The 24,366-nt window shown below is 36.2% G+C and overlaps 1 protein-coding gene across 2 annotated transcripts in view; it reads right to left on the bottom strand.

Annotated features, from left to right (window-relative positions):
• The window catches only part of LSAMP (limbic system associated membrane protein), a 485,924-nt gene that overhangs the window by 10,803 nt on the left and 450,755 nt on the right, over positions 1–24,366 (bottom strand). Inside the window, exon 7 of one of the 2 annotated variants that reach the window (XM_087721321.1) lies at positions 16,008–16,043. The exons of the other annotated variant lie outside the window; for it this stretch is intronic. Within the exon in view, the coding sequence (XP_087577447.1) occupies positions 16,008–16,043 (36 nt within the window). The remainder of the gene's footprint in view (positions 1–16,007; positions 16,044–24,366) is intronic. 2 annotated transcript variants of the gene reach the window in all.

The following is a 24,366-nucleotide window of genomic DNA, read 5'->3' as shown; positions in this document are numbered from 1 at the left end:
CGATCTGATGGAATGTATGTACTGATGATTTGTAACATCGTGAATTTATCTAGGCTTCATTAATTTAACTTCATAAATTTATCTAGGCTTCAGATGTCATGAACCAGACAGAGGGAAGATTGTAACCTGTTCCTCGTGTTTTCAAAATCAGTTTTCCTTCTCTCCTGTTTATGAACAAATTCCAAAAAACTGATCTATGTTCATTAAAGAAAAAAGAATGAAAATATAATGAACTGACAACATTTTCATTTTGTCTCACCCAGCCAATTTCAATAGGAACAGCTTCTCTGCAAGAGAAAGACTATGTTATGACTATTATAGAATCTGTCAATAAAAAAATCAGTGTGTAAATACAATTCTCAAAATCCTTTGCCTATGTGGATGAATCTCTCCATTTTTCTTTCTTCTCTATTTAGTATTTTGAAATTGATTCTGTCCTATTTATGGAAAAATGCATACATATTGATTTTTTAAAGAAAAGCAAACATTCCCACTTATTCTTACTATGATGATGTCCGTCCAATGTATTCAAATAGTACCTTGACATCTGGTTGTCAAAACCTGCGCGTGAATTGGATTAAAGTGAGGAAGAGGTGTGCAGAGTCATCCTCACTCTCTCTTCCCAGATTCTATCTTGCTCCAATAGCAAGACAAAAGTCAAGACAATTGGAGATGGGTTGGGCGCAGTGTTTGACCAGGGTGTCTTTTGCATCTTGCTGTGCTCTTAGCTTACTACATCGCTTGCAGAGACTTCCTTCATGACCCTTGTCCTATTCTAGTAGGCTTCATCCACTCAATCCACTGGAATCTGTCTTCACATGCTTGGGATATACAAGTCCCTATCTCACCAAAGGTCAATGACCCAATGACTACTCTCAACCTGATTTGGCCAGCCTGTCGAAGCTGTTACCTGGAGTGCGACTTCTGTACATGCTACAGCTCCTAGGAGCCATAGGTGAGAGCTGAGTGACAGGTGGGGACCAAAGGTGGACGAGCTGACCCAAAAAGCTGCCCTAAAAGGACATGACATGCCCCTACACCAGAGGGGCTACCCTTCCCTGAATACTCCATACACTTACTATACAGGAATGGTGAAAAGGGAATAATAAAGGAAGTTACAGCACGCACAAAAGCAGTTCACTTATGACACTTTCTTTCCACGTGGTGACAGACATGACTCCATTACAGAAGAAGAAGAGATGGAAAAACTACCATGGGGAAAAAATCATACACAAGGCCTATAATCTGGAACTGATGAGACTGTATGGCTAGATGAGACACAAAACTGGAGATTCTCATTTTGGTGATAGCTTTACCAGGCACATATTCATAAGGCACAGGGATATTACCTGGTCAGTTTGATGTGCTTTCCCCAAATCCAGTTCTTCTTTTTTTTTCTAACATACATCTCATGTATTGTAAAGCCACATTAAATTGAATGGTCGTGGTAAATCATACAGTTAAAGATCCTGGAAGATTTTAGGAATGGGCAGGTGAGTGGGAAGATTTTCAAAGCCGTAGGAAAGTGCTGGTAAAATATGGATATCCCCAAAGTACTTGTTCCTCAGTTTAAATAAAACCATTGAGAAAGAATTATGGGAAATTACTCACATTTTTGTAGCTTAGATGATTTTTTCCCTGCATTTTTGGTAGCAAATTTCTTTCAACTTGGTGAAAGAAACTGAAAAGAAAATTATCTGAAAAGAAAAATGATTTTATTCTGCCAGTGTTGCCACTCGCGGTGGGAAGCTGCATGGCGCATCCCAGCACGTGGCATCCTGCCACAATCGGCGGCACTGGCATGATGTGCAAGGTGGCCTCCTGCCATGAGTCGCAATACCAGCACAATGAGGCACATGCCTCTTGCCATGAGCAGCAGCACTGGCATGACGCACCACGTGACGTCCTTCTGCAAGTGGCAGCAGAAGAAATTGGGCAGCAGGGAGACAGGTGTCGGTGATTGGGAGGCCTGGCTGGAACAGTCCTAAGGTAAGCAGCTGCAGTGCCTATGGGGCAGCAGGACAAGGAATATAGTATGATATTTAAAATGCTGGACTTGAATCTGATCCTGGCTCAGTTTGAACCAGACTCTTTTTCTGGTTCCAGACTTGTGTGAAAAATTAGAGAACACAGCGTTATATGCGCCTTCTTAAGCTCTATAGCAAAGACAAACTGTCAATTTAATATGTCTATAATTATGTCTATAACTATCCTCACTCTGAGAGGATGGTGTTAAGTTACATTTGTCCTCAAACAAATTAGATATGTCTTTTATCAATTTTCCAGAACCTTATACAGTGGGATCTCAGGTCATGACCGTAATCTGTTTTAGGACTTCGGTCGGCACCCGATTTGATCGTGACTGGAAGCAAGACTGACTGCGCATGCATGCACACACACAAAAAAAGGCACGGAAGGGGAAATCTCTCTGGCATGGAAAATCGCTGTGGCTGTGTTTGATCACTACCTGGGGATGTGTTCGTGAACAGAGTGAAACATTTAGGGGATTTTTGGGTCAGCACCTGATTTGCTCGTGGTGAGAATCGTTCATAGGTACAGAGTTCCCACTGTACGATCTTTTCCCCTTCCCTTCCTTTCCCTTTCCTTCTATTCCTTTCCTTTCCTTTCCCTTCCCTTCCCTTCCCTTCCCCTCCCTTAGGTGCTCTTTTCTTCATGAAAACTGATTTGTGTTTGTTATTACCTGCAATGACCCAGGAAAAGGAAGGAGGATGGAACTGAAAGGAGGATGGAACTGATATGAATGAATATCTTCCCAATTAGTAAGAGAAAATTTATCACTCTTGCTGCCCATTGCTGGCACGGGAAATAAAATACATGGGTGATTTGGATATAGGCACTCACACTGCACATGGCAATTGTAAATCTTGATATTTTCTGGGAACTGAGATATCTGGGGGGGGGGGTTAAATTATCCTACCTGAAAAAATACACAAATGAAAGGATGTATTTAGTTTCCTACTGTCTCACTTAGAGAAACTAGATTTTGACATAGGCAGCACCTCAACCAAAAGTAATTTTTAGTTGGTTGATTCTCTTTTTTACACTTTCCTACGATGAAATCTTTATTTTCAGGAAGGCTTAAAATGGAGGAACACTATTAAATCCATTTCCAAGGTCACACTTTGAAAGTTTTAATTTCTTTTTTTCCAAAGCTCTGTGTTCAGTTCCAAGGCTTGAGGGATTTGCAGCTGGTACTTAGGGATTTTCCCCCTATCTTTTTGCTATACGTTGGAAAGGAACCTAATTCTGTTGCTTGAGGTGGCAGATTTATATCGTGCCATTTGGACTTCGTTTTCTGGATAACAGAACAATAATTTTTCCATAAACAATAATTTTCTCAAAAACATGCCAGCTCTCTTAAACTGGACTAGCTTCTGCAGCAACAAGAAATGACAATGTTCAGGTAAGAGACATCATGCCACATTGTAAATGCTGAAAGGTGCTGCAAAATAGTTTTACACATCTACTGCAGCAAATATATAATTTTAAAGCCCTAGCAATAATCATGGGTATTCTTTTTAAAAAACTTTGATACACAGATGGGGAAGAGCAGGACACCTCAGCATAAATGTTTGCAATGAATTCTGAAGTGGTTGAATGCTAGACTGTATTATGCATTTTGGAAAGTAATCACTTTCCCCAAAATAATCACACATCCAACATATTTTAGTGTTTCACTAAGTCTTAGGAACATTCAGATGTAGAGACCGCTAGAGCAGTGTTTTTCAACCTTTTTTGTGCAAAGGCACACTTTTTTCATGAAAAAAATCACGAGGCACACCACCATTAGAAAATGTTAAAAAATTTTAACTCTGTGCCTATATTGACTATAGGCGGGTGTTTTTCCCACGGCACACCTTACACTATGTCACGGCACACTAGTGTGCCACGGCACAGTGGTTGAAAAACACTGCGCTAGAGTACCAGACTTTGGGCCAGCCATTATTATTCATTCCCAATTGTTTTCAAAATAAAAGAAACCCAATCTGTACTTGCCTATAAAAGGAAAATGATATAAATATTAAATAAAACACAAACATCCCAGCAATTAACCTCTGTTATGATGATCAGAATCAAACTAGAACCTGATCATTTTTACTTGCTGCTCCAAGAATATATGGCACTAAGTAGTAATAAGCATCTGTCTGACCATGCAATGAACCAATAATAATAGCTATAGCACTTAGACTTATATACCACTTCACGGTTCTTTACCATTCTGTCTAAGTAGTTTACAGAGTCAGCATATTGTCTCCAACAATTTGGGTCCTCATTTTACCCACCTCGGAAGGATGGAAGGCTGAGTCAATCTTGAGCAGAGAGTAGAGTTAGCCTGCAATACTGCATTCTAACCACTGTGCCATGATGGCTCTTGATAAGATAAAATAATAATAAGATAAAAATGTGGATAAATGTTATAAAATGTCAAATCCAGTTTAAATATCTGGCTGACTGTGCAATGAACCACAACAATAATAACTCCAGGAAGGCACTATCTTGATGCAGTTGTGGGTCTTGTGTGATCTAAGGAAGACAACAGCTATGCCAGAGGTTCAACTGTACTGAATAGATCGCACCAAAGGAGCCAAATGAAGAATGTCTCTCCCATAAAAATATGGTAATATCTATCTATCTATCTATCTATCTATCTATCTATCTATCTATCTATCTATCTATCTATCTATCTATCTACAGTTGCAAGAAAAAGTATGTGAACCCCTTGGGATTACATAGAGTTTTGCATGAATTGGTCATAAAATGTGCTCTGAACTTCATCTAAGTCACAACAATAGACAAACACAGTCTGCTGAAAATAATACTACACAAACATTAGATGTTGCCATGGTTTAATTGCACATAACATGTAAACATTCACAGTGCAGGGAGGAGAAAGTATGTGAGCCCCTAGCCTAATGACGTCTCCAAGAGCTAATTGGAGCCAGGAGTGAGCCAACCTTGACTCCAATCAGTGTGATGATATTGGATGTGTTGCTGACAGCTGTTCTGCCCTTTAAAAACACACACCTGTTGTGGGTTTACTGGTTTCAAGAAGCACTGTCTGATGTGAACCATGCCTCGCAGAAAAGAGCTCTCAGAAGACCTACGATCAAGAATTGTTGACTTGCATGAAGCTGGAAAGGGTTACAAAAGTATCTCCAAAGGCCTTGATGTTCATGTGTCCACGGTAAGACAGACTATCTACAAATGGAGAAAGTTTAGCACTCTTGCTACTCTCCCTGGGTGTGGTCGTCCTGTAAAAATGACTGCAAGAGCACAGTGCAGAATGCTTCATGAGATAAAGAAGAATCCTAGAGTGTCAGCTAAAGACCTATAGAAATCTCTGGCACATGCTAACATTTTTGTTGACACATCTACAATAAGGAAAACATTAAACAAGAATGGAGTACATGGGAGGACACCACGGAGGAAGCCATTGCTGTCCAAAAAAAAAAATTGCAGCATGTTTGAAGTTTGCAAAAGAGCATCTGGATGTTCCACAGCACTACTGGCAAAATATACTGTGGACAGATGAAACGAAAATTGAGTTGTTTGGGAAAAACACACAATACTATGTGTGGAGAAAAAAAGGCACAGCACACCAACATCAAAACCTCATCCCCACTGTAAAACATGGCGGAGGGAGGATCATGGTTTGGGGCTGCTTTGCTGCCTCAGGGCCTGGACGGATTGTTGTCATTGATGGGAAAATGAATTCCAGAGTTTATCAAGACATTTTGCAGGAAAACATACAACCATCTGTCTGCCAACTGAAGCTCCGCAGGGGATGGGTGATGCAACAGGACAATGACCCAAAGCATACAAGTAACATAAAAATGGCTTCAACAGCACAGAATACGCCCTCTGGAGTGGCCCAGTCAGAGTCCTGATCTCAACCCGATTGAAATGCTGTGGCATGACCTTAAGAGAACGATTTACACCAGACATCTCAAGAATATTGCTACACTGAAACAGTTTTGTGAAGAGGAGTGGTCCAAAATTACTCCAGATCATTGTGCAGGTGTGATCTGCAACTACAAGAAACATTTGGTTGAGGTTATTGCTGCCAAAGGAGGGTCAACCAGTTATTAAGACCAAGGGTTCACATACTTTTTCCTCCCTGCACTGTGAATGTTTACATGTTATGTGCAATTAAACCATGTCAACATCTAATGTTTGTGTAGTATTATTTTCAGCAGACTGTGTTTTTCTATTGTTGTGACTTAGATGAAGTTCAGAGCACAATTTATGACCAATTCATGCAAAACTCCACATAATCCCAAGGGGTTCACATACTTTTTTTTGCAACTGTATCTATCTATCTATCTATCTATCTATCTATCTATCTATCTATCTATCTATCTATCTATCTATCTATCTATCTATCTATCTATCTATCTATCTATCTATCTATCTATCTATCTATCTATCTATCTATCATCTCCAAGATATTGCAATGGAGTTTGGGTTGGACAAGAGTGCCATAGTCACCATTAAATAAGGAAAAATAGTGAAAAGTGAAGGAACCAAAATGGTCTAAATCAAAAGTCTGGATGAAGAGGATCATTACAAATACCTGGGCATCTTTTAAGCTGACACTATGAAGCACACTGAAATCAAGAAAAAAGATTAGGAATGAATATAACAAGAGAGTGAAGATCTTAAACTACATAATTGGAATAGTGAACTGGACTCAAGGAGAACTAAAGACCCTGGATAGGAAGGCCAGAAAAATAACGATAATGAATCATGCCCTTCATCCTGGCAGCGACATTGACAGGCTCTATTTACCAAGGAAAATAGGTGGGAGTGGAATGTTGCAAGTACATCAGATGGTTGAAGAAGAAAAGAAGTGCATTGGGAGAATATGTGAAGGACAGTAAAGAAGATGCACTGAAGCTAGTATATCATGAAGGCTGAGTACTATAGAGACCAAACTGGCCTACAAGAGAGATCAAATGAAGAACAGAAAAGAGACATGGCAAGGCAAATTATTACATGGCTACTACATTAAAAAAAATGCCAGGCAAAGCAGATCATAACAAAACCTGGCAATATATAACAACAGGAAACATGAAGAAAGAGACAAATTTCTAAAAAAAATATAGAAATAATTGAGAACTGAGAAGACATCAACTGGCAGCTAATGTTGCCTCTGCAAAGAAACCTAAGAAACAGTGGACCACTTAGTAAGTTATTGCAAGAAGATTGAACAGACTGACAAGCAATGTCACGACAAAGTAACAGCTATGGTGCAATTGAAGAACTGTAAGAAATATCATTTGTTCGCAAGCAAAAACTGGTGTAACCATAAAACAAAGAAAATAATAGAAAATGAAGAAGCTGAAGTGTTCTGGGATTAATTCAAACAGACAGGCAACTGCTATGTAAGCTCCCCAGACTTAACAATTGTCAATGTGAAAGACAAAAAAATCTGGAGAGTAGATATTTCAATACTCAGAGATAGCAGAATATAAGAACTCTATTCTGGAGGAATATCACAAAATATATGCAAATAGAAGTAGAATGATTATGGCAAAAAGAAGGCAAAAATAGTGCAGGCATCTTGGGTGCAATTCCAAAACATCTGAAGTACCACCTGAACAGAGCACTGAGAAAATCATAACCAGTCCATTGCAAAAGGCAATTTTACTTGGAAAACCTTACATTCTGTGACAACACCTCTGATATTATTAAACAGAACATTTGCCTAACCTGGGTACTTGGGAAGAATCAATAGGTGGATAAAAATGCCAAATCCAGCTTAAATATCTGCCCGCCTGTGCAACCAACCATAATAATAACAATTTCATGAGGAAAGAGGATAAGGATTCTGCGGGCAAAAAGCATACCAAAGATTAGGAATAATACCCAAGAAGCTCTATCGTGCTCATCCATCCATCAAGTGGATGAGTGCTGGGGAAAAGCATCTCTGAAAAACCTGAAAGTGTTCCTTAAATCCTTCAAATCAATCTATACAAATGTAACATTTTTAGGATCTAACACCCATTGTTTCACTGAAAGAAATATTTGAAGACAACAATGGGACTTTCTGAGGATTTCCAAGTGGAACTGGTAGATTCAAAACCCTTTGGATGCTCACTGATCTCAAAAAAACTAGCAGCATGTTCGATAGGGAATCATTTGGAGGGTGGTTTTTTCATGAATAGTGGCAAAACACACTTAAACCTCACTTTAGATCTATTTCTATATGTGCAATAATCTAATATGAAGCTGGGACATATAGACATGCAGCTTGAAGTATGTCTCCTAACACATAAACCTCTGACCAGGGCTTAAAAATTACATATTTTCCTAACAAGAAAGAAGAGAGCAAGGATCAGAGGTGGATTTCAAATCCCTGTGCTACTGGTTTGCTCATGCTTGCATGCATGCTTGTGATGCTTCTGTGCATGTGCAGAAGTGCCTGGGCAGTTGGGCGGAGCCTCCTGCCACCACCACTACCAGTTCGGCTAATCCGGACCGAGCAACCCACCTCTAGCAAGGATTCAGATTCATAATTTTAATTCCATACTGCAATTATTTTGTATTGGATTCTTTTTTCTTTTAAAAATACTTTATACTATTATATTTTAATCCATTTAAGAATGCATATTTTGTTGTATATAGTTATTTCACAAAGGCAGCAATTGCCACAGAATAGCTGTCTGTTTCATATATCCAATATCATAACAATATGTTCCAATATCTCAAGGGCTGCCACAAACAAGAGGGAGTCAAGCTGTTTTCCAAAGCCCCTGGGGGCAGGAGAAGAAGCAATGGGTGGAAACTAATCAAAGAGAGAAGCAACTTAGAACTAAGGAGAAATTTTCTGGCAGCTAGAACAATTAATCAGTGGAACAACTTGCCTCCAGAGGTTGTGAATGCTCCAACACTGGAAGTTTTTATGAAGAGATTAGATAACCATTTGTCTGGTGTAGGGTTTCCTACCTAAGCAGGAGGTTGGACTAGAAAATCTCTAAGGTCCCTTCCAACTCTGTTATTCTATTTCTATTTCATAGTGGAATTATTCTGATAACATATACAAGAACATTATCTACTTGTACATGGTTTCCTGCTCAGAGTAGGAGTAAGAATCAATGCCCTAAATGGCCCTCTCCAATTCTCCGATTCTTATGATAAATAACTGAAAACACCAGTGATCTATTATTCTTGGTTTCTCCAATCTGCCACCCATCTACCTAAATGCATTGATGTGCTATTTCCTTGAATTCCAGACCAGCATGTTGGCTTTGAATTCTGAGAATAGAAGATCCATCACATCTGGAAGTCACCAAGTTGGGGAAAGTTACATTGAGGTTTAGTATATCTCTCAAAGAGTACAATAGATTTCTACAGATTGATTATTTGACGATGTCTCCCTCTCCCTCATCTTTTTGAGATTACTCCTATATATACCTGTTACAATGTTTTTGCTACCTAGATGGTTGTTAGTGGCATTCTTTAAATTTATTGAGAAGAATTTTGTTCTGGGCACAGCTTTTCTCTTTTATTAAAAGCCCATTAGAACTTTAAGAAGTGTTTCTTCTATAAATGCAAATTACACTGTTGTTTTTATCCTGATAGGAAAGGCATTTATAAGTAGCGTTGAGACTACATTATAAATTTCTCCAAGGGCAAACCAGTGGCCTGTATCACTTTAGAAAATATAATGTCAAGACATAAGACAAGCTTATGTCACAATAAATGTGTTTGTCCAAAAGATGCCACAAATTCTTGGTTGCTTTTTTCCCCCTGAAGTGTCACCCTATAAAAAGGAAAGTCATATTGAACCCTTCCTCTTTATTCCAGCTCCAATCACATTTATCACTGGTATTCATCTTTAACTGTAGCTTCACTTGCTGCTATAGTTTCATAAATAACCAAAATAATCTTCATTCTTATACTTCTTATGATATGTAACTTTTGAACCAATGACAAATTTATGATTCCAATTAGGTTTATGGCACTTGTTGCCAATACTGTTGCTATAATTGAATAGCACAGTTATTCTTAGCTATACAATATCTTATCATACAATGGTGCTTAACAATTTGTGAACTCTTTTGAATGTTCAATACATTTGCATAAATATGACATAAAACACAATCTGTTCTTCACACATGTCCTAAAACTGAATATAGAAAAAAACATGTTGGGTTCGCTTCAGCCAATATGAAATCACACAATATCCTTCTCTGCTTATCATTCTTTGAATCTGCAGGTGGCATTATACATTATAAGTGACATGGGGTGCCAGAAACATAGTGTCCATGTCACATTTTTGTCCTTCTTAATAATGCATAGTACAACTTACCTTGAATGTTGTTACAACTATCCATCATTAGCTATCAGTTCTAGAAACCAAGAAATTCTAGCATGCAGGCATACAATAATAGGCTGAACCATTGATCACGTAGTGCAAAGGAGAAACCTTGTGCTGAACAATAATTCTGGCAGAAACCTTGTATTTCTTATGTAATAGATATTCAGCACTCCTCTTAGGATTAGGGATATCAGAACTGAGTTTTAAAATTCCAGATAATTGTTAGTCAAAGGATAAAAAAAAAGTATCTCAAATTCTTGTCTGCATCTGGTGGTAAGCCAGATTTTTTGCAGCCTGATCTGGCAGCTGTTCTTATGGTTTAGCTTCAAAAGTGTGGAAATGCTTTTAATAAATAGAGAAAGACGGATAACAGTTGAACGTTTCCCCCACTTTTCATTGCAATTACCTTGGATCTCATTCTCTGCTTTTGTAGAACACCAATTTGCTGAGAATGGGCAATTTTCTATTGCTGTTTTTGTTGTTGTTAGCACACTCAGGCAATGGTATTAATCATGCAAACCCAGCCCTGTGTAATGTGATTTATCATTGATAAAACAGGTGCTGAATGTCAAGTATTTCACTAGCATGCTTAGCCAGAGCCTGAGTTCTGAAGATAAATCCAGTACTCTCAAAATGGCATTAATATCTTGAATTGGTGAATGGCCTACGAGACAGCAAAATGTGGAGCCATTTTTTAAAAGGAAAATTCCTTGACTTTCTTTGATGTGTGGAAATTGCATCTAGTAAAGTTAGTATCTTTTGGCTGCTATTGTCTTGGATATATTTTGTGGAGTTTTTTTTAAAAAAAATAACAATTGGAATGAATAATTACTGTCTTTTTCTTTACACTCCCATTTTTCTGTCTTTAAATTTCAGGTTAAAATATTCGGAACTGGAATTAGAAAACAAAAACAATTGACTAAGAAATAGACTTTCAGTCTCTGTGGTCATACTGTACCAGCAAATTCATTAATTTAGGTTGCTCATTAGGGGAAAACTAATATGATACATTTATTGGTCTCCTGAGGTAGGGAGGTAACTAGTGAATCCAGAGAGTTTTGTCAGATACATTGGGTATATATCAAAGGTCACATTTTTGTATTGTATGAAATTGAATTGGGTTCCCAAAAACGTACACAATTTGTCTACAAGACTTTTTATCGCTTTTCTCCAACATATATTTGTTTTCTTTTGATATAGGAGTGAGTGCCTATGTGGTGCCACAACTTACAACTGCAATGTCTTATGACCAAAATTCTGGGTTCAGCTATGGTGAAAAGTTGAGGACTACTTGTAAACTACAGTTCTGTTCAGATTTCTGCAATTTCAGTGTTTTTTAGACTTGAGCATATCAATCCTTTATATTCTCTAAACAGCATGGGTAGTGATAACATTTTAAAAATGTATTTTTAAAAAAATATAAAGCCAATAGATGGTGTCCCTTTCAATAATAGTAAAACATGTCAGAACATGAAAAATAACCTAACCCCCCCCCCCAAAAAAAAAGAAATCTTGAGCACTAGGAATTCTAGTTGAGAATGAAAAACTACTATAAAGGAAATCAGTTGTACTTCTCTGACAATTTAGATTCAAATTGTTGACTATAGTCCATCCCACCTTCAGAATAAAAGTATTAGTATAAGCTACAACAACTATATCTAAAAAGTAACTAGCTACAACTAGCTATTGTCAATGCAGGGTCATTCTCCAATCAGTAATTGCTTCACAAAATAGTTACTGTTATTCTTCCTACCCCTACGTATTTAGATGCACTCATTTCATTTATGTATCTCATTCAAGAACATAAAAGCAGTGGGTGATTATCTTTTTTTTTCCAGTTTAATGCCACAATTCTCCTGATTCTGCCCTTAGAGAAAATAAAAGGAGCAATATTTTGGTAGATATACAAAACTGAAAGATAGTTAACTTTGAAGTTGAAGATGCAAAGCAGTATCAACGAAATACTTTGGGAAGCTTTGAATTTGTCTATAGAGTGGGTAAATTGTGGGGTGAACATGGAACGTTCAGGCAAGCCGTAAGATTTTATTCATTGTACATCTAATAAGGAAAACAGTATTTGATGCACTCTATGTTTACAGTGGAGTTATCTAATGGATATTAAAGCCACTACAGTACAGTGTTTATTGCAATGGATTTGAACCACAGAGATCTTTCTTTATATCATCCTGGAATGGGGCTATGAGTAGTGATCGGAGCACCTCAGTATGCCTACATAAAACCTGTACTTTAAGACTTGTACTGGTTGCCTATTGTCTTACAGGTGCAATTCAAAGCATTGATAACTATCTATAAAGCCTTTATAACTGCAGGCCTGGTTATTTTCAAAACAGGTTTTCTCCAATTGTCTTTTCCCATTCTATAAATCAGATGAGGCAGCATACTTGGGGACCTCTCAATGAAGAAGTGCCATTTTAGGGGTTTGGGATACTTGTTTTCTCTTTTGATGAAAGAGAAAAACCTCTAAGGCAGGGGTGAAATTCAGCAGGTTCTGGAGAACCGGTTGCAGAAAGTTTTAGTAGTTCAGAGAACCGGCAAATACCACTTCTGGGTGGCCCCAGAGTTGGGTGGGAATGGAAATTTTGCAATATCCTTCCCCCAGGAGTGGGGTGAATATGGAGATTTTGCAGTATCCTCCCCCTGCCACGTCCATCAAGCCACGCCCACAGAACCAGTAGTAAAAAATTTGACTTTCACCACTGCCTAAGGTTAAGGTAGTCCTGACTCTGCTGTCTTTGAAGGGCTGAAGGATCTGGCTCTTCCAATAGGCAGTGGCTGGGCTGATTTTTAACCCACTGGATTACACAACTTTCTCATTTCTTTTAATATAACCCAGGAAGTTTTTTTGTTGTGATATTGCGTTTTTACCCTCTTCATAAACAACTTTAACTATTATAATGGTTAGGTCATCTTAAAGATTCAATAAATATATTCCTTCAGGATTTCATTTTAAAAATTGAAGTGGGAGTTATGGAAATTCTGAAGAGAAACACCTTTTCAAAAACCTCTTATTAGATTGTAAATCAGCTTTCCATAAGCAAGGCTGGGAGCCAGAGAATTTTGCTGGTATGTTTAATAGCATTTACAGTCACTACAGACTATGATGGCTTCTAAAATAATAATTATCTTTTAGCGATAATTACATATTTTAGGAATTTAATATTTTTCCTGAGGTCACCCCCAAGGGTAAATTGCAGAGATAGGGCATACAGTGAAGCACAAATATCTATGCTAACTGCCCATGGCAGAGCAACTGCTGAGAACATTTAGAGGAAAAATAAGGCCTATGTATTGAAATTATAGATTTGTTGAATTAAGATCATAATAGTAATTCTGGATACACTGGAGACATGTTGAGATGTAGCTAATGCAATTTAAAATAAAGGGAAATTGAACATTAACTCAGATGTGGAATATTAAAAATATAATACAGAACAGCAAAAATGAAAACAAAACACTACTCTCAAAAAAAGGCTTAAACTCTTAAGCATAAGGGATGAAACATATACCCCGACTGATTCATATTCTATAGAAGGCTAGGACAAAAATCTCGATATAATTTAATATGAATAAGACATATTTATATTTATAACTAGGGCATGAGTTCTTGGGGAAAAAATCTGATCATGTCCTGTGGAGAAGTCACAGGATATAATACAATTCTGAACATATTTATTCAGAAGAAGGTTCTAACGTACCCTAAAATATTTTATTTTTATTACTATGTTTAGCACTGCAATTTAATTAGACACACTCAAGTTTTATTTAAAGAGAAGTTTAAGTATAACTCAGTTTTCTTGAAATGCCATTATTAAAATTTTAGCGTTCTCTATTTCTTAAAATCACCAGAATTGGTAATTTGCAATAATGCTCTGAATTTTAAGGCAAGTTTTAGGGATTTATCTTCTCTGACCCATTAATATAGAAAACCAATCTGGCTAATATATAATGGGCAGTGATCCCTCACTGATGCTAGTTAAATTTAGGAATGCTGCTATAGTTTAAATCACTCTGCTTCTTCTCTCTATTTTCATCTTTCAATGTGTTCTGAAAACATAATTTCAACAAGGTAACATAAAAGGTTAAATTCAATAGAAGGATCTTATTGTTTTTGTCTCTTTAGTCTCTGAATACTTTTACTGCATAATGGGTTTCAAATCTGGAACCCATTTGGATGCGTTTATACAGAAAATTAGATGTAAACAAATATCCAAGTAACAATACACATATTTTTTCTTTAAGGTATGTTGGTGTTGAATAAGACAAATAATACAATCTATAAATTTAAGTAAAAAGTTTTTTTTCATCCATAAAGCCAAAGTGTAAATAATACAGAAAAATTAAAACTAAACCAAAACAGATTTTAGTTTTAAAAACTGCTTCTGTATATTTACCCTTTTGCTTTATATGGTAATCACATTTAATTGATTTATTTTTCCAATGGTTGTTTCCCAATGGCATATACTATTTTTCTTGTTATTTGTATATAATTGCAATAGGTTTAATTTAATTGCTTCTTACTTTGCCTGTGTATATCTTTTAATTGTATTTTAGTTTCACTTTTTTTTCTTGCTCACTTTTAACCAATAGCTTTATTAACATTCTAGCCATTTGAAAGACCTCCCCTTGAAAATCAGTGGAACAATTGTGAGACAAATATTGAAAAAATAGACCCAATGTCTGATCCTGAGTGAACATGAACTACAAAAGCTTAATCTGAAAATAAAACAAAAGTCCAAAATATTGCTGGTACAATACCATGCACATTTATTTAATATTATATGGTATTCAGTATAGCTTATTTCTGGGCAATATGCCAATGTCACTTGTAAAATTCATATAAGACCATTTCATGACTGTACCTCTAAGACCCATTTCTTTCATGCTATCTAGTCTTCACTAGTAACCAGAACAGCAGAGTTAGAAAATTATGCAGAACTGTGAGAAAATAATGTCTGTTGGTCCTGAATATCATTGATAGAATCCAAATATTCAATTCAAAAATACTATGTTTAAGAACTAGTTTGTTAAAATTCTGTTTTTTACAGTAGTACTTTAAGCTAGGAATTGTTTCTCCCTATTTTTTGGGTGGTGGAAAGTAAGTTATTGTGAACTAAATGAGAATACAAAGGTTTTTTTAGGTAGAAGCTACATTTTATGCTTATTTATTTATTTATAATATAACGAAAGCCACATTTTCATATTATGTAGAGGGTAAGTTTAGCAATCTTCCTGTGGCATCACTGCTTTCCTTAATGATAAACTTTAATATGGGTTAATAATTCAAAGTTAATATTCTATCACCCATAGCGTTCTGAGCTGATATTTGTTTATCAGTTGCCATACAATAGAGAGCTGTGTGCTATACTATATGACTTGTAGAGAAAAGCTAATGAAGAAACTTGAATAAGTTGAATTATTTAAGATGATCTACATTTAAATTACTCATGGCTTTAGAACTGGTTTAGTTTTTTAGCTACAGAGTGAATAAATAGGGATTGAAACAACTGGAGATGCAGTCAGGATGAATTGTTATATTCTGAAATTTTAAGCAATATTTGACTACTTAATCTTACTTACTACTTGTTCAATTGATGGAGAATGACCCAGCTCAAAAGCTAAGTGACATAAAACATATACTGACCTGTAAAAATATTGGGGAGTGTGGGTAATATTTTCTCTAAGAGATGAGAAAACAACAAAGCAAAACAATAAGGAATATGCACTTTCCAAATGCAACAAGCAGCAGTTATAAATCTGAAGACTTTCCGGACTTAAATTGCTTTGACTCAAATGAAGATTTCTTCTACCTCAAAGAACTAAATGTGTGACACCAAACATTGGAATAAGGCTCATTTGAAGATAACACAAAACACAATACAATACAGTAAGCAAAGAGAGTTAAGATAGCATGACCTCATTAATTAAATCATTGTACAAACATCCTAATTTTGTCATTCTAGTGGAATTGATACCACTAATGTATATTGTGACATTGCTGAAAGGTAATCACTAAAGAAATCACTCAGTACATATGGGCCAGTGTTGAAGAAATTATGAAAACTTTTTCCATTGCGAAAATTGATTTTCATGATATATCTGTTTTCCTCATTATATTGTTGTTTGTCTATCATCAGAAGTCTTTCACATAAAAGATTTTTTCAGATGTATGTAATCAACAATATTTTGAATTTCATTAAAAATGTTATAGCACTATCTAACTAGCTTCTGCACATTTGACCAAGTTACCATTCTGTGAGTTTCCAAATGAGGCCTTTATTGATCAATTACTTTGTTTCAAGAATTGCTATGAATGACTTTTTTTAATTCTCCCATGTTTTACCAACATTTCTTCATCTTTCTTCTTAATAAGCACTTTTTATGAAGGACAAAAGGATGGAACTGTTGTATAATATTTTTTTTCTCGTGAAGTTATGAAACATCTGCCTGAGAGGAGCCTTTGTTTCTTTTTACATGAAGAAAGAATTTTATAAAAGCATCACTGTAGAGTTAGTTACATGAATAACTCTTGGGAAGACAGCATATTCATGCACAATTAAGTCAGCTTGATTTTTTTCTTCATAATTCTGAATCACATAGAAGCCAGGGTTTCTACTTTAAAAAAAAACCTAGAAAATTAATACTAGTATAGAGTAAAAAAACCTCACCTATAATTCAGAGCAATGACAAGGTAGTATGTATTCCAAAAGTGATTAATTATACGTGCCCGTGGACATTTTGCTGAATGTAGGCAATCTTGCTTCATTCAACATATTACTGGACCAGAATACAATTTGACTTTAACTTTGGTCTCCCTGTTTTAGCTTTTTACAATCTGTTGCTCTCCACATGCATTGGGCTACAAAATTTTAGATATGTTATTTGGTACTTCTGGAATGTTCCCTTTATGTATATATGGAGGCACCAAACAGAAGGTTGCCATGTACTTTGACATGCTTCTGTTTCATATGTAAGTTTAGTGCCAACAAATCTCCTCCAGATATTTATGGTGCCTTTTGTGCAATGCTATCAGCCTCCTGTGGACTCAAATATAGTATTACTAATGTCTTAAAGCTTGTGAAACATGGTTCTCCAAGATAGGTGGGTAGATAGTATAATGGCAGTGTCCTGGAGACCTATGACTATCCAATTCCCGGACACTTGGGCCATTGTAATGATGAGTTCTGAGTGCTATGAAGGGGTATGTATAACAAAGAGTCTTCTGGAGAGATTTTGTTCCTGCTTAAGCATCCTGCTACCCACGTTAGCTACTGATAAAACTATCAACAGGTATTGGTCTCTGGATACGCTTCAAGGTGCTAGTCATCACTTATAAAGCCCTACATGGTATTGGACCTGGGTACTTGAGAGACCGCCTTCTGCCAATCACCTCCCATAGACCCATTAGATCCCACAGATTAGGCCTCCTCCGAATTCCATCTGCCGGCCAATGCTGGCTGTCGACCACCCGGAGAAGGGCCTTCTCTGTGGCTGCTCTGGCCCTCTGGAACGATCTCCCCATGGAGATTCGGACCCTCGCCACCCTTCAGGCTTTCCGTAAAGCCATTAAGACCTGGCTGTTCCAGCAGGCCTGGGGCTGTTGAGTTCCACCCCCACTCGAATTGGTTGTGCTTGTTGTGACTTTTTAAATTGTTTTGTATTGCTGTTTGTTTCTGTTTTTACTCTTTTTGTATTTGTGCCCCTTCCCTCCTGGTTTGTCAGCCGCCCTGAGTCCCTTTGGGAATAGGGCGGCATACAAGTCGAATAAACCACTAAACCACTAAACCAACCACCACTACAATATTTGTCCTAGTGATTAAATGTATTTTCCAGGATGAGAATCAGTAACCCTCTAATTGTTAATCACTGGGAACAGCTAGGAAGAAAGACACAATCATTATGTTTTATCACAGGAGTTTCCAATATGCATACTTTGCCCCTGTAGAAAATGTAACACTGTACAAAACCTAATTATGTCCTGATCCATCATGATAGTTTTTATATTCCATTGTGAAGTACGTGTGGATTAAGAGAAAGTGTGGGGTGGGGCAGTGGAAAGGTTAAACGGATATTTGGAAAGTTATGAGATTAATTCATTTTAAGGAAAAGTTTTGACTCAGTAAATTCCTTTCTATACCTTACCAGTCATACTATATACTTGTACGAAATATGTAGGATATAACTGTAGCTAGAATTTGTAAACTCCAGGAAGGAGAATTGCTTGTAAAGTTATGCCACAACTTCCCACAGGATTTTTAAAGTGGGCAACCAGTTACTTATAAGCTTGCTCAGAACCCAATGGCAATTCAATACCCTGTATTATTACAACTGGACTTGCTGGAAAGTCCATAAACAAATCAAGAAACAAAAGGTCAAGTACATACCTGGGAATAATGACAGATTTCCCTACGCTAACTGCCTTGATGCGAGTGTTTTACCACTCAGCAGGTGCAAGAAGATATTGCCTTTTTGCCTGGAAAATACACAGCTAGATTGAAAGTTAGTGTTTATGGAGCAATGGGGGCTTATTGTTAAGGGAAAATAGTCAGCTGCAGTGATAAGATTTTCTTGTTATTTAGTGTGTTTAAATAACCTAAGTCTATTTGCTTTTTTCTCACACAGTTGGCAAGTCACTTCTTCACAAGTGGTTATTCTAAAGCATTCTGGCCTCATTACTGCTTCGCTTTGTGAAAAACTACATTTCCTTTCTGCTGCCTGCTGTGGGACACCTCTCTTATTCCACTCTAGCACTGCCCTAATGATTCTAACTTATTTTGTTACTCTGTGTGACACTTATACCTTGGAGTAAAATGCTTGAGGCAAGCATGACATGAAAAATCAGAGAAGTTACAGATTGATTTTGGTTATTAAAAGAAACTAAAATGCCTGTTTTAAGAGCATGTTTTTTTGCCTAATGTGTTATATGAAAGTGTCGGTTGAATATGTCTAGAAAAAATAAATTGAAAACAGCTCAGAAATGTGTGCAATAGCGTCAAGTGACAGTCTCGTGAATGAATGGATGCTTATTTTGTGAGGAAAGAACAGAAGAGTGAAGATGAAAAATAGAGACAACAACTATGGCGAAGAACAAAGAGATGATGAATAAACTGGCTCATGGAATCTCTCCTGACAAAGAAAGAGACTGCAAGGCAATAGTCTCCAGTTAGTTTTGAACCCTGGGTGTAATAGAATATGTGGATAACCATGGGTGATAAAAGGAAGAGATACTATCTAGGAAACAGTCAGACAAGAGAGGGAGGTTTCCCATGTGGCTTAATCGTTAGAGAAAGAAACTTAGGAAGGCCTACTCTAATTGATGATGCAGTTAAAGTGGCAGTGAGAAGTTTGTACCTTCAGACTTAATTTAGTTTTACAATAAAATAGAATTCACTCATCTAATTGTTTCCTGTATGATTTACCTGAGAGAGTTGATATTGAGGAGGATGAAGTAGCCATCATACTCAAACCATAGTTGAGGCCTTAAAAAGACACTACATTTGCATACTTTTATTTTATAATCACATTTAGAAATTGTTTATTAACTATTAGAATCTTTGGATAAAGATGTCTGAAAACACATCTACAAAAGATCTAAAAAATAAGAATGTTGAAGTGGTTTGGTCATGCATTGAGCAAAAATTCAAAAAACAAATGTAAGAAGGAAGAATGAATGGGCTGAGAGGAGGAAGAAGACGACCAAGAAAATAATGGATTGATGAAATTGACAAGTTCCTCAAAATGTGAGCTGACAACCTAAAAAGCAAAAAGATAATATATGAAGTGATAAAAGGATATGATGGAAGTATGGGTGATTTGCAAAGCCCTAAGTAGGTTATTTTACTTCACTATCTCCAATCAATTACTATTTTAAGTGAGTAGATTTCTTACAATAGATCTAAAGGGAGAGGGATGGTGAACAGAGTTAGTGTAAATTAGAATTACTTTAATGTTTCCAATTTCTTTTCCTTAAAACTTCTTATGCTTCTTCTGAACTTTGCAAAATATTGCTTACTAGAAGATTGAATAACGCTGACAGGTATGAACTGTATGTGATAGGGTACATATATATGTATGTCCTATTTCTGACTTAATACTGGAAATGTTAGATTTAGTTCTGAAAAGATGCTTTGGAACCTATGACAATCTAAACATAGCAACAAGTATAATTTTTAAATTAGTCATATCTTTTCATGGGATTGTACAGGAATTTAAGGATACCACTCCTTCATATCTTCTGAAACAATAACTCAGGCTCCTGTATAGTTAAACTTAGTAAACGGCTCCCCAATTGGTAACAGCTGCTTTGTGTAATGTATTTTCCCCTTCTGGCTGCAAAGTAAGCACCAGGATTTATTCTGAAGTCTAATGTTTCTACAAAGCTGGAGGGTGATAAATTGTGCTCCTTTTAGCACATATGTATATGCATAGGAACACAACATTTTCATTTTTTCAAAATGCTGAGACAGTAGTTAAGTCTGCTCAGTTTGCACAATTCAGATGGCCAGTTTCTTGGGATCTCTTTTTTTAATTTCTCTATTTTATTGTAAAAATAACTACAGTTCCCCTATCGTACAGGAAACTTTAGGAAGTCATACTAACGTCTTAAGGCTATATGTATGTTAAGGTGATGTTGAATGAATGAGTGTACATAGGGGTACAGGAATATATCCACTTATTCTCCTTTTTCTCTCACAATAGAATATAGTCTTGTTGCAGACATTATATTGAAAACACATAGGAATTAGGTTCTAGGACTGATCTCAATCTGGATTTATTTGTTCTTCAGATGGTTTTAAGAACAAAAATTTAAATGGAGGCAGAAACCTGAAGTATACTTTATCTTTGTTAGGATTTATCTCTGCTATTGTCTGCATAGGTAAGATGGTTTAAATTATTTTAAAATTACATAAGAATGTTCTGCTATTCATGGGCACTTTTAGACCTTCATGACACCAAATAAATGAGCTATTCCCATATTGTACATTGTCTTGTATATAATATACCAATAGACACCTGCAGAGATGTAGAATTTGAGACATTATATCAGAGCAAAATCTAGATAGCATGGGGAACTCTGAATTTGTTACTTTTGTAGTTTACTAACTTTGATTCGATATTATCAAATAGTGACACCAACCCAAGTTCGGATATTGACTGGCATTCATAGCACTTTCTCAGACATCTAGGCTGATCTATAGCCAAACCAGAGAAAGTATTCTTCAATTTTTTTCTCAATAAAAAATTAGACCAAACCCCTTTTATAACTATGAATTTAAAACATTGGCTGGAAGAATATGATAGTAATTTCTAAACAGAGAATAGGCTAGAAAATAAAGCATAACACTTTTGTTCTTGCTGGTATGTATGTTACTGATAGAAGTCTGGCCAAATGCTTCTTCCAATCTGTTACTACAACTATTTATATTCAGGAGCCTGTTGAGGCAGTGAGAATCTGCCTGCTAGAAAGCCTTCTTGGTAAAATGGAGCAATTAGAAGTCACAAAAATATATATAAATCCCATCAACAGGACTGGGCAGATTTTCAAAAAGTGTTTTATTTCTGGAAACTCATTGAAATGGGTAGGGAAAAAACTTTTATTGCTTCTCACTATGCCTTGATAAGAGCAACTGTCTGTTATATGCAGCAACTACTATTAGTGAAGTAAGTGCTTGACCCCATCCTGACACTTCGCCAAAGCAGAATGACATATAAGAGATGTCCTTGTAGGAGGAAAGCTATGTTAGTTTGTGGTAGCCAAAAATCAGAAGGAGTATGAAAGTATCTTTGCAGACTAGCAAACCTAATTAAAGGGCATAAGTCTTTCAGAACAAGATTAGTTTTTAAAAAGTACTACCAGATTCTTTAGTCTATAAAATGTGAAGTATCTGATTGAAGAAGAAAGTAGGCGATCCACAAATCTCTACGAATTCATATTATTTTTGGAAGACCACCTAAAAAGGGAATTGTTGAACAATATATAATATTTTGCTTTCATTGATTTACAGTGCGGACTCAAGCCTATTTATCTGAAAATAAGTCCTACTGAATTAATCAGGTTATCTTTTCAGAAGGCATAGGAAGAGTTTCATTAGTCCTTTAATGTCTACCAGGGCTAAGACAGGTACAATGAAAAAGCAAGATTGAAAGAAAATCAGCCTTTGCCCATAAATAGATCTTCCTGTTCTTTGTCGGCTGCACATTTCCTACTGCAAAGAATGGCTAGGTTTTATTGAAAGAAAAACAAATATCCTATAACAAGGATCTTAGAACAAGGACATTCCTTCTGCAAAACAGAAAGTCCAGTAGATCTCTCATTTTCTTTCCTTTCGACAAAAACAAATTCTTGCAAACTGATACATATTCTGTTTTCCTCTTTTACTGCTTGTTTTAGTGAGTAAAAGGATAACTTGTAAAGAAAAGGAAAGAGGATATAAGTGAAGGAATAACTTTGGAAGCTGTTGAGCATCCAGACTAAAAAAGCTAGAACCTCATTGTTTATATCTGTAGATCCATACTTTAGGTGTGGTTTTTTCCCCCTTTTGTTGATTCAACATTGCTTCAATATGTACAGGATACACATAGTCAAAGTAATGTCCCAGTATTTACAATGGCTGTTTATTTTATTGTTTTGTTTTCCTTCCATCAACTTCCTCCTGTGATACATTTGAGAAAAAGTCAAACAAATCTGCAGCAACTTTCAAGAATGATCTGAACAGCAGTTGCTTTTGGTTTATTTCTTTGACCTCATGAGTAATAATTGAAACATTTGTGGATGTAAGGAAACATGAGTGATTGGGTCTCTGCTCCTATGCACTGTGCTTCCAAATCTGCAAATTTAAGGCACATTTACCAATGAACCTCATAAGACCATCTTTGCCTTATTGTTCCATTTACCTAGCTCTTTATAAAAGTATCAACATTGCGCATCTGTTCTTAGCCATATTATTGGTTTATATTTTTCAAAAGCTACAAGTTCTGAAGTCAGAGATAAAAGGTGATGACTCATTCAAATGGTTTGTGCTAACTGGATAAAGACCTTGAAAACTGCTGAAAAAAATCCAAAGAAGTATAATCCATTACTCCAAGGTAAAACACAGAATGAAATAATATATTTTAGTCTGACTTGAAGCTTAAATTAGTTGGTCTATTACAATGGTCAAGAAAATGTTGGACCCTGTTCAACAATGAATCATTGTTTAAAGTATTGTCTGTCATCAGAATTAGATCTTTTTTAACAATGCGTCCTTGAATGTGAGGGCTAATAAGTTAATGGGTATTTTTATTGAAGTATCTCTATCCTCCCAGCTGCTAACTATCCTTCAGCTGCCTAATGATATACCGTAGTTGTCTTTCTTGATTATGTTTCCAAGAAAAGACTATTAAAAGACCTTGCTGATTTAAGAAATAACTTGATTTTTTATATTCTATTTTTATCAAAGATTAAGAAAAGATAAATTGGAACTTAGAAAATGCATTCATGCATATGTGCGTAAATAGATACATTTGCACCTGTTTCTCGGCTTGATTATTTTCTTAACAAAAAAGTTGAAAAATGTAAACCTATACCAAAAGGCAGCATTTGCTTTATTTTCATTTTTTTTGGTCACACTGTTTCAAAATGCCTACAATTAAGGCTACAGAATTACCTTCATTTGTTTTACAATGCAAACAGAAATTTGTATTAATAATTTATATTTGGGAATGATGGAAAGTTAGTCTCAGGACCATGGCAAACATTATATATATCTAGCTGTGGTTGGGATTCTCTCTCTCTCTGTCTCTGTCTCTCTCTGTCTCTCTCTCTGTCTCTCTGTCTCTGTCTCTGTCTCTCTCTCGACTATATTCATCTTTTCTCACAGCTCATGAAAACAACCTTTAAACCCAAGCAATGTTTCTTTATTAGATTTTGATCTATGACTTCAACTTCTTTTGAATTGTCTTGAAAGATAATTCTTTCTTTTCTGTCCTTATTTCAACTTGCATTTCTTTCTACATGTTGTCAA

This window comes from Thamnophis sirtalis, unplaced genomic scaffold (assembly GCF_051295495.1).
Source record: "Thamnophis sirtalis isolate CommonGarterSnake01/CBP01778 unplaced genomic scaffold, rThaSir2_p1.2 scaffold_8, whole genome shotgun sequence".
In the NCBI taxonomy this organism is placed as follows: domain Eukaryota; kingdom Metazoa; phylum Chordata; class Lepidosauria; order Squamata; family Natricidae; genus Thamnophis; species Thamnophis sirtalis.
This window is presented reverse-complemented; position numbering and strand designations above follow the sequence as displayed.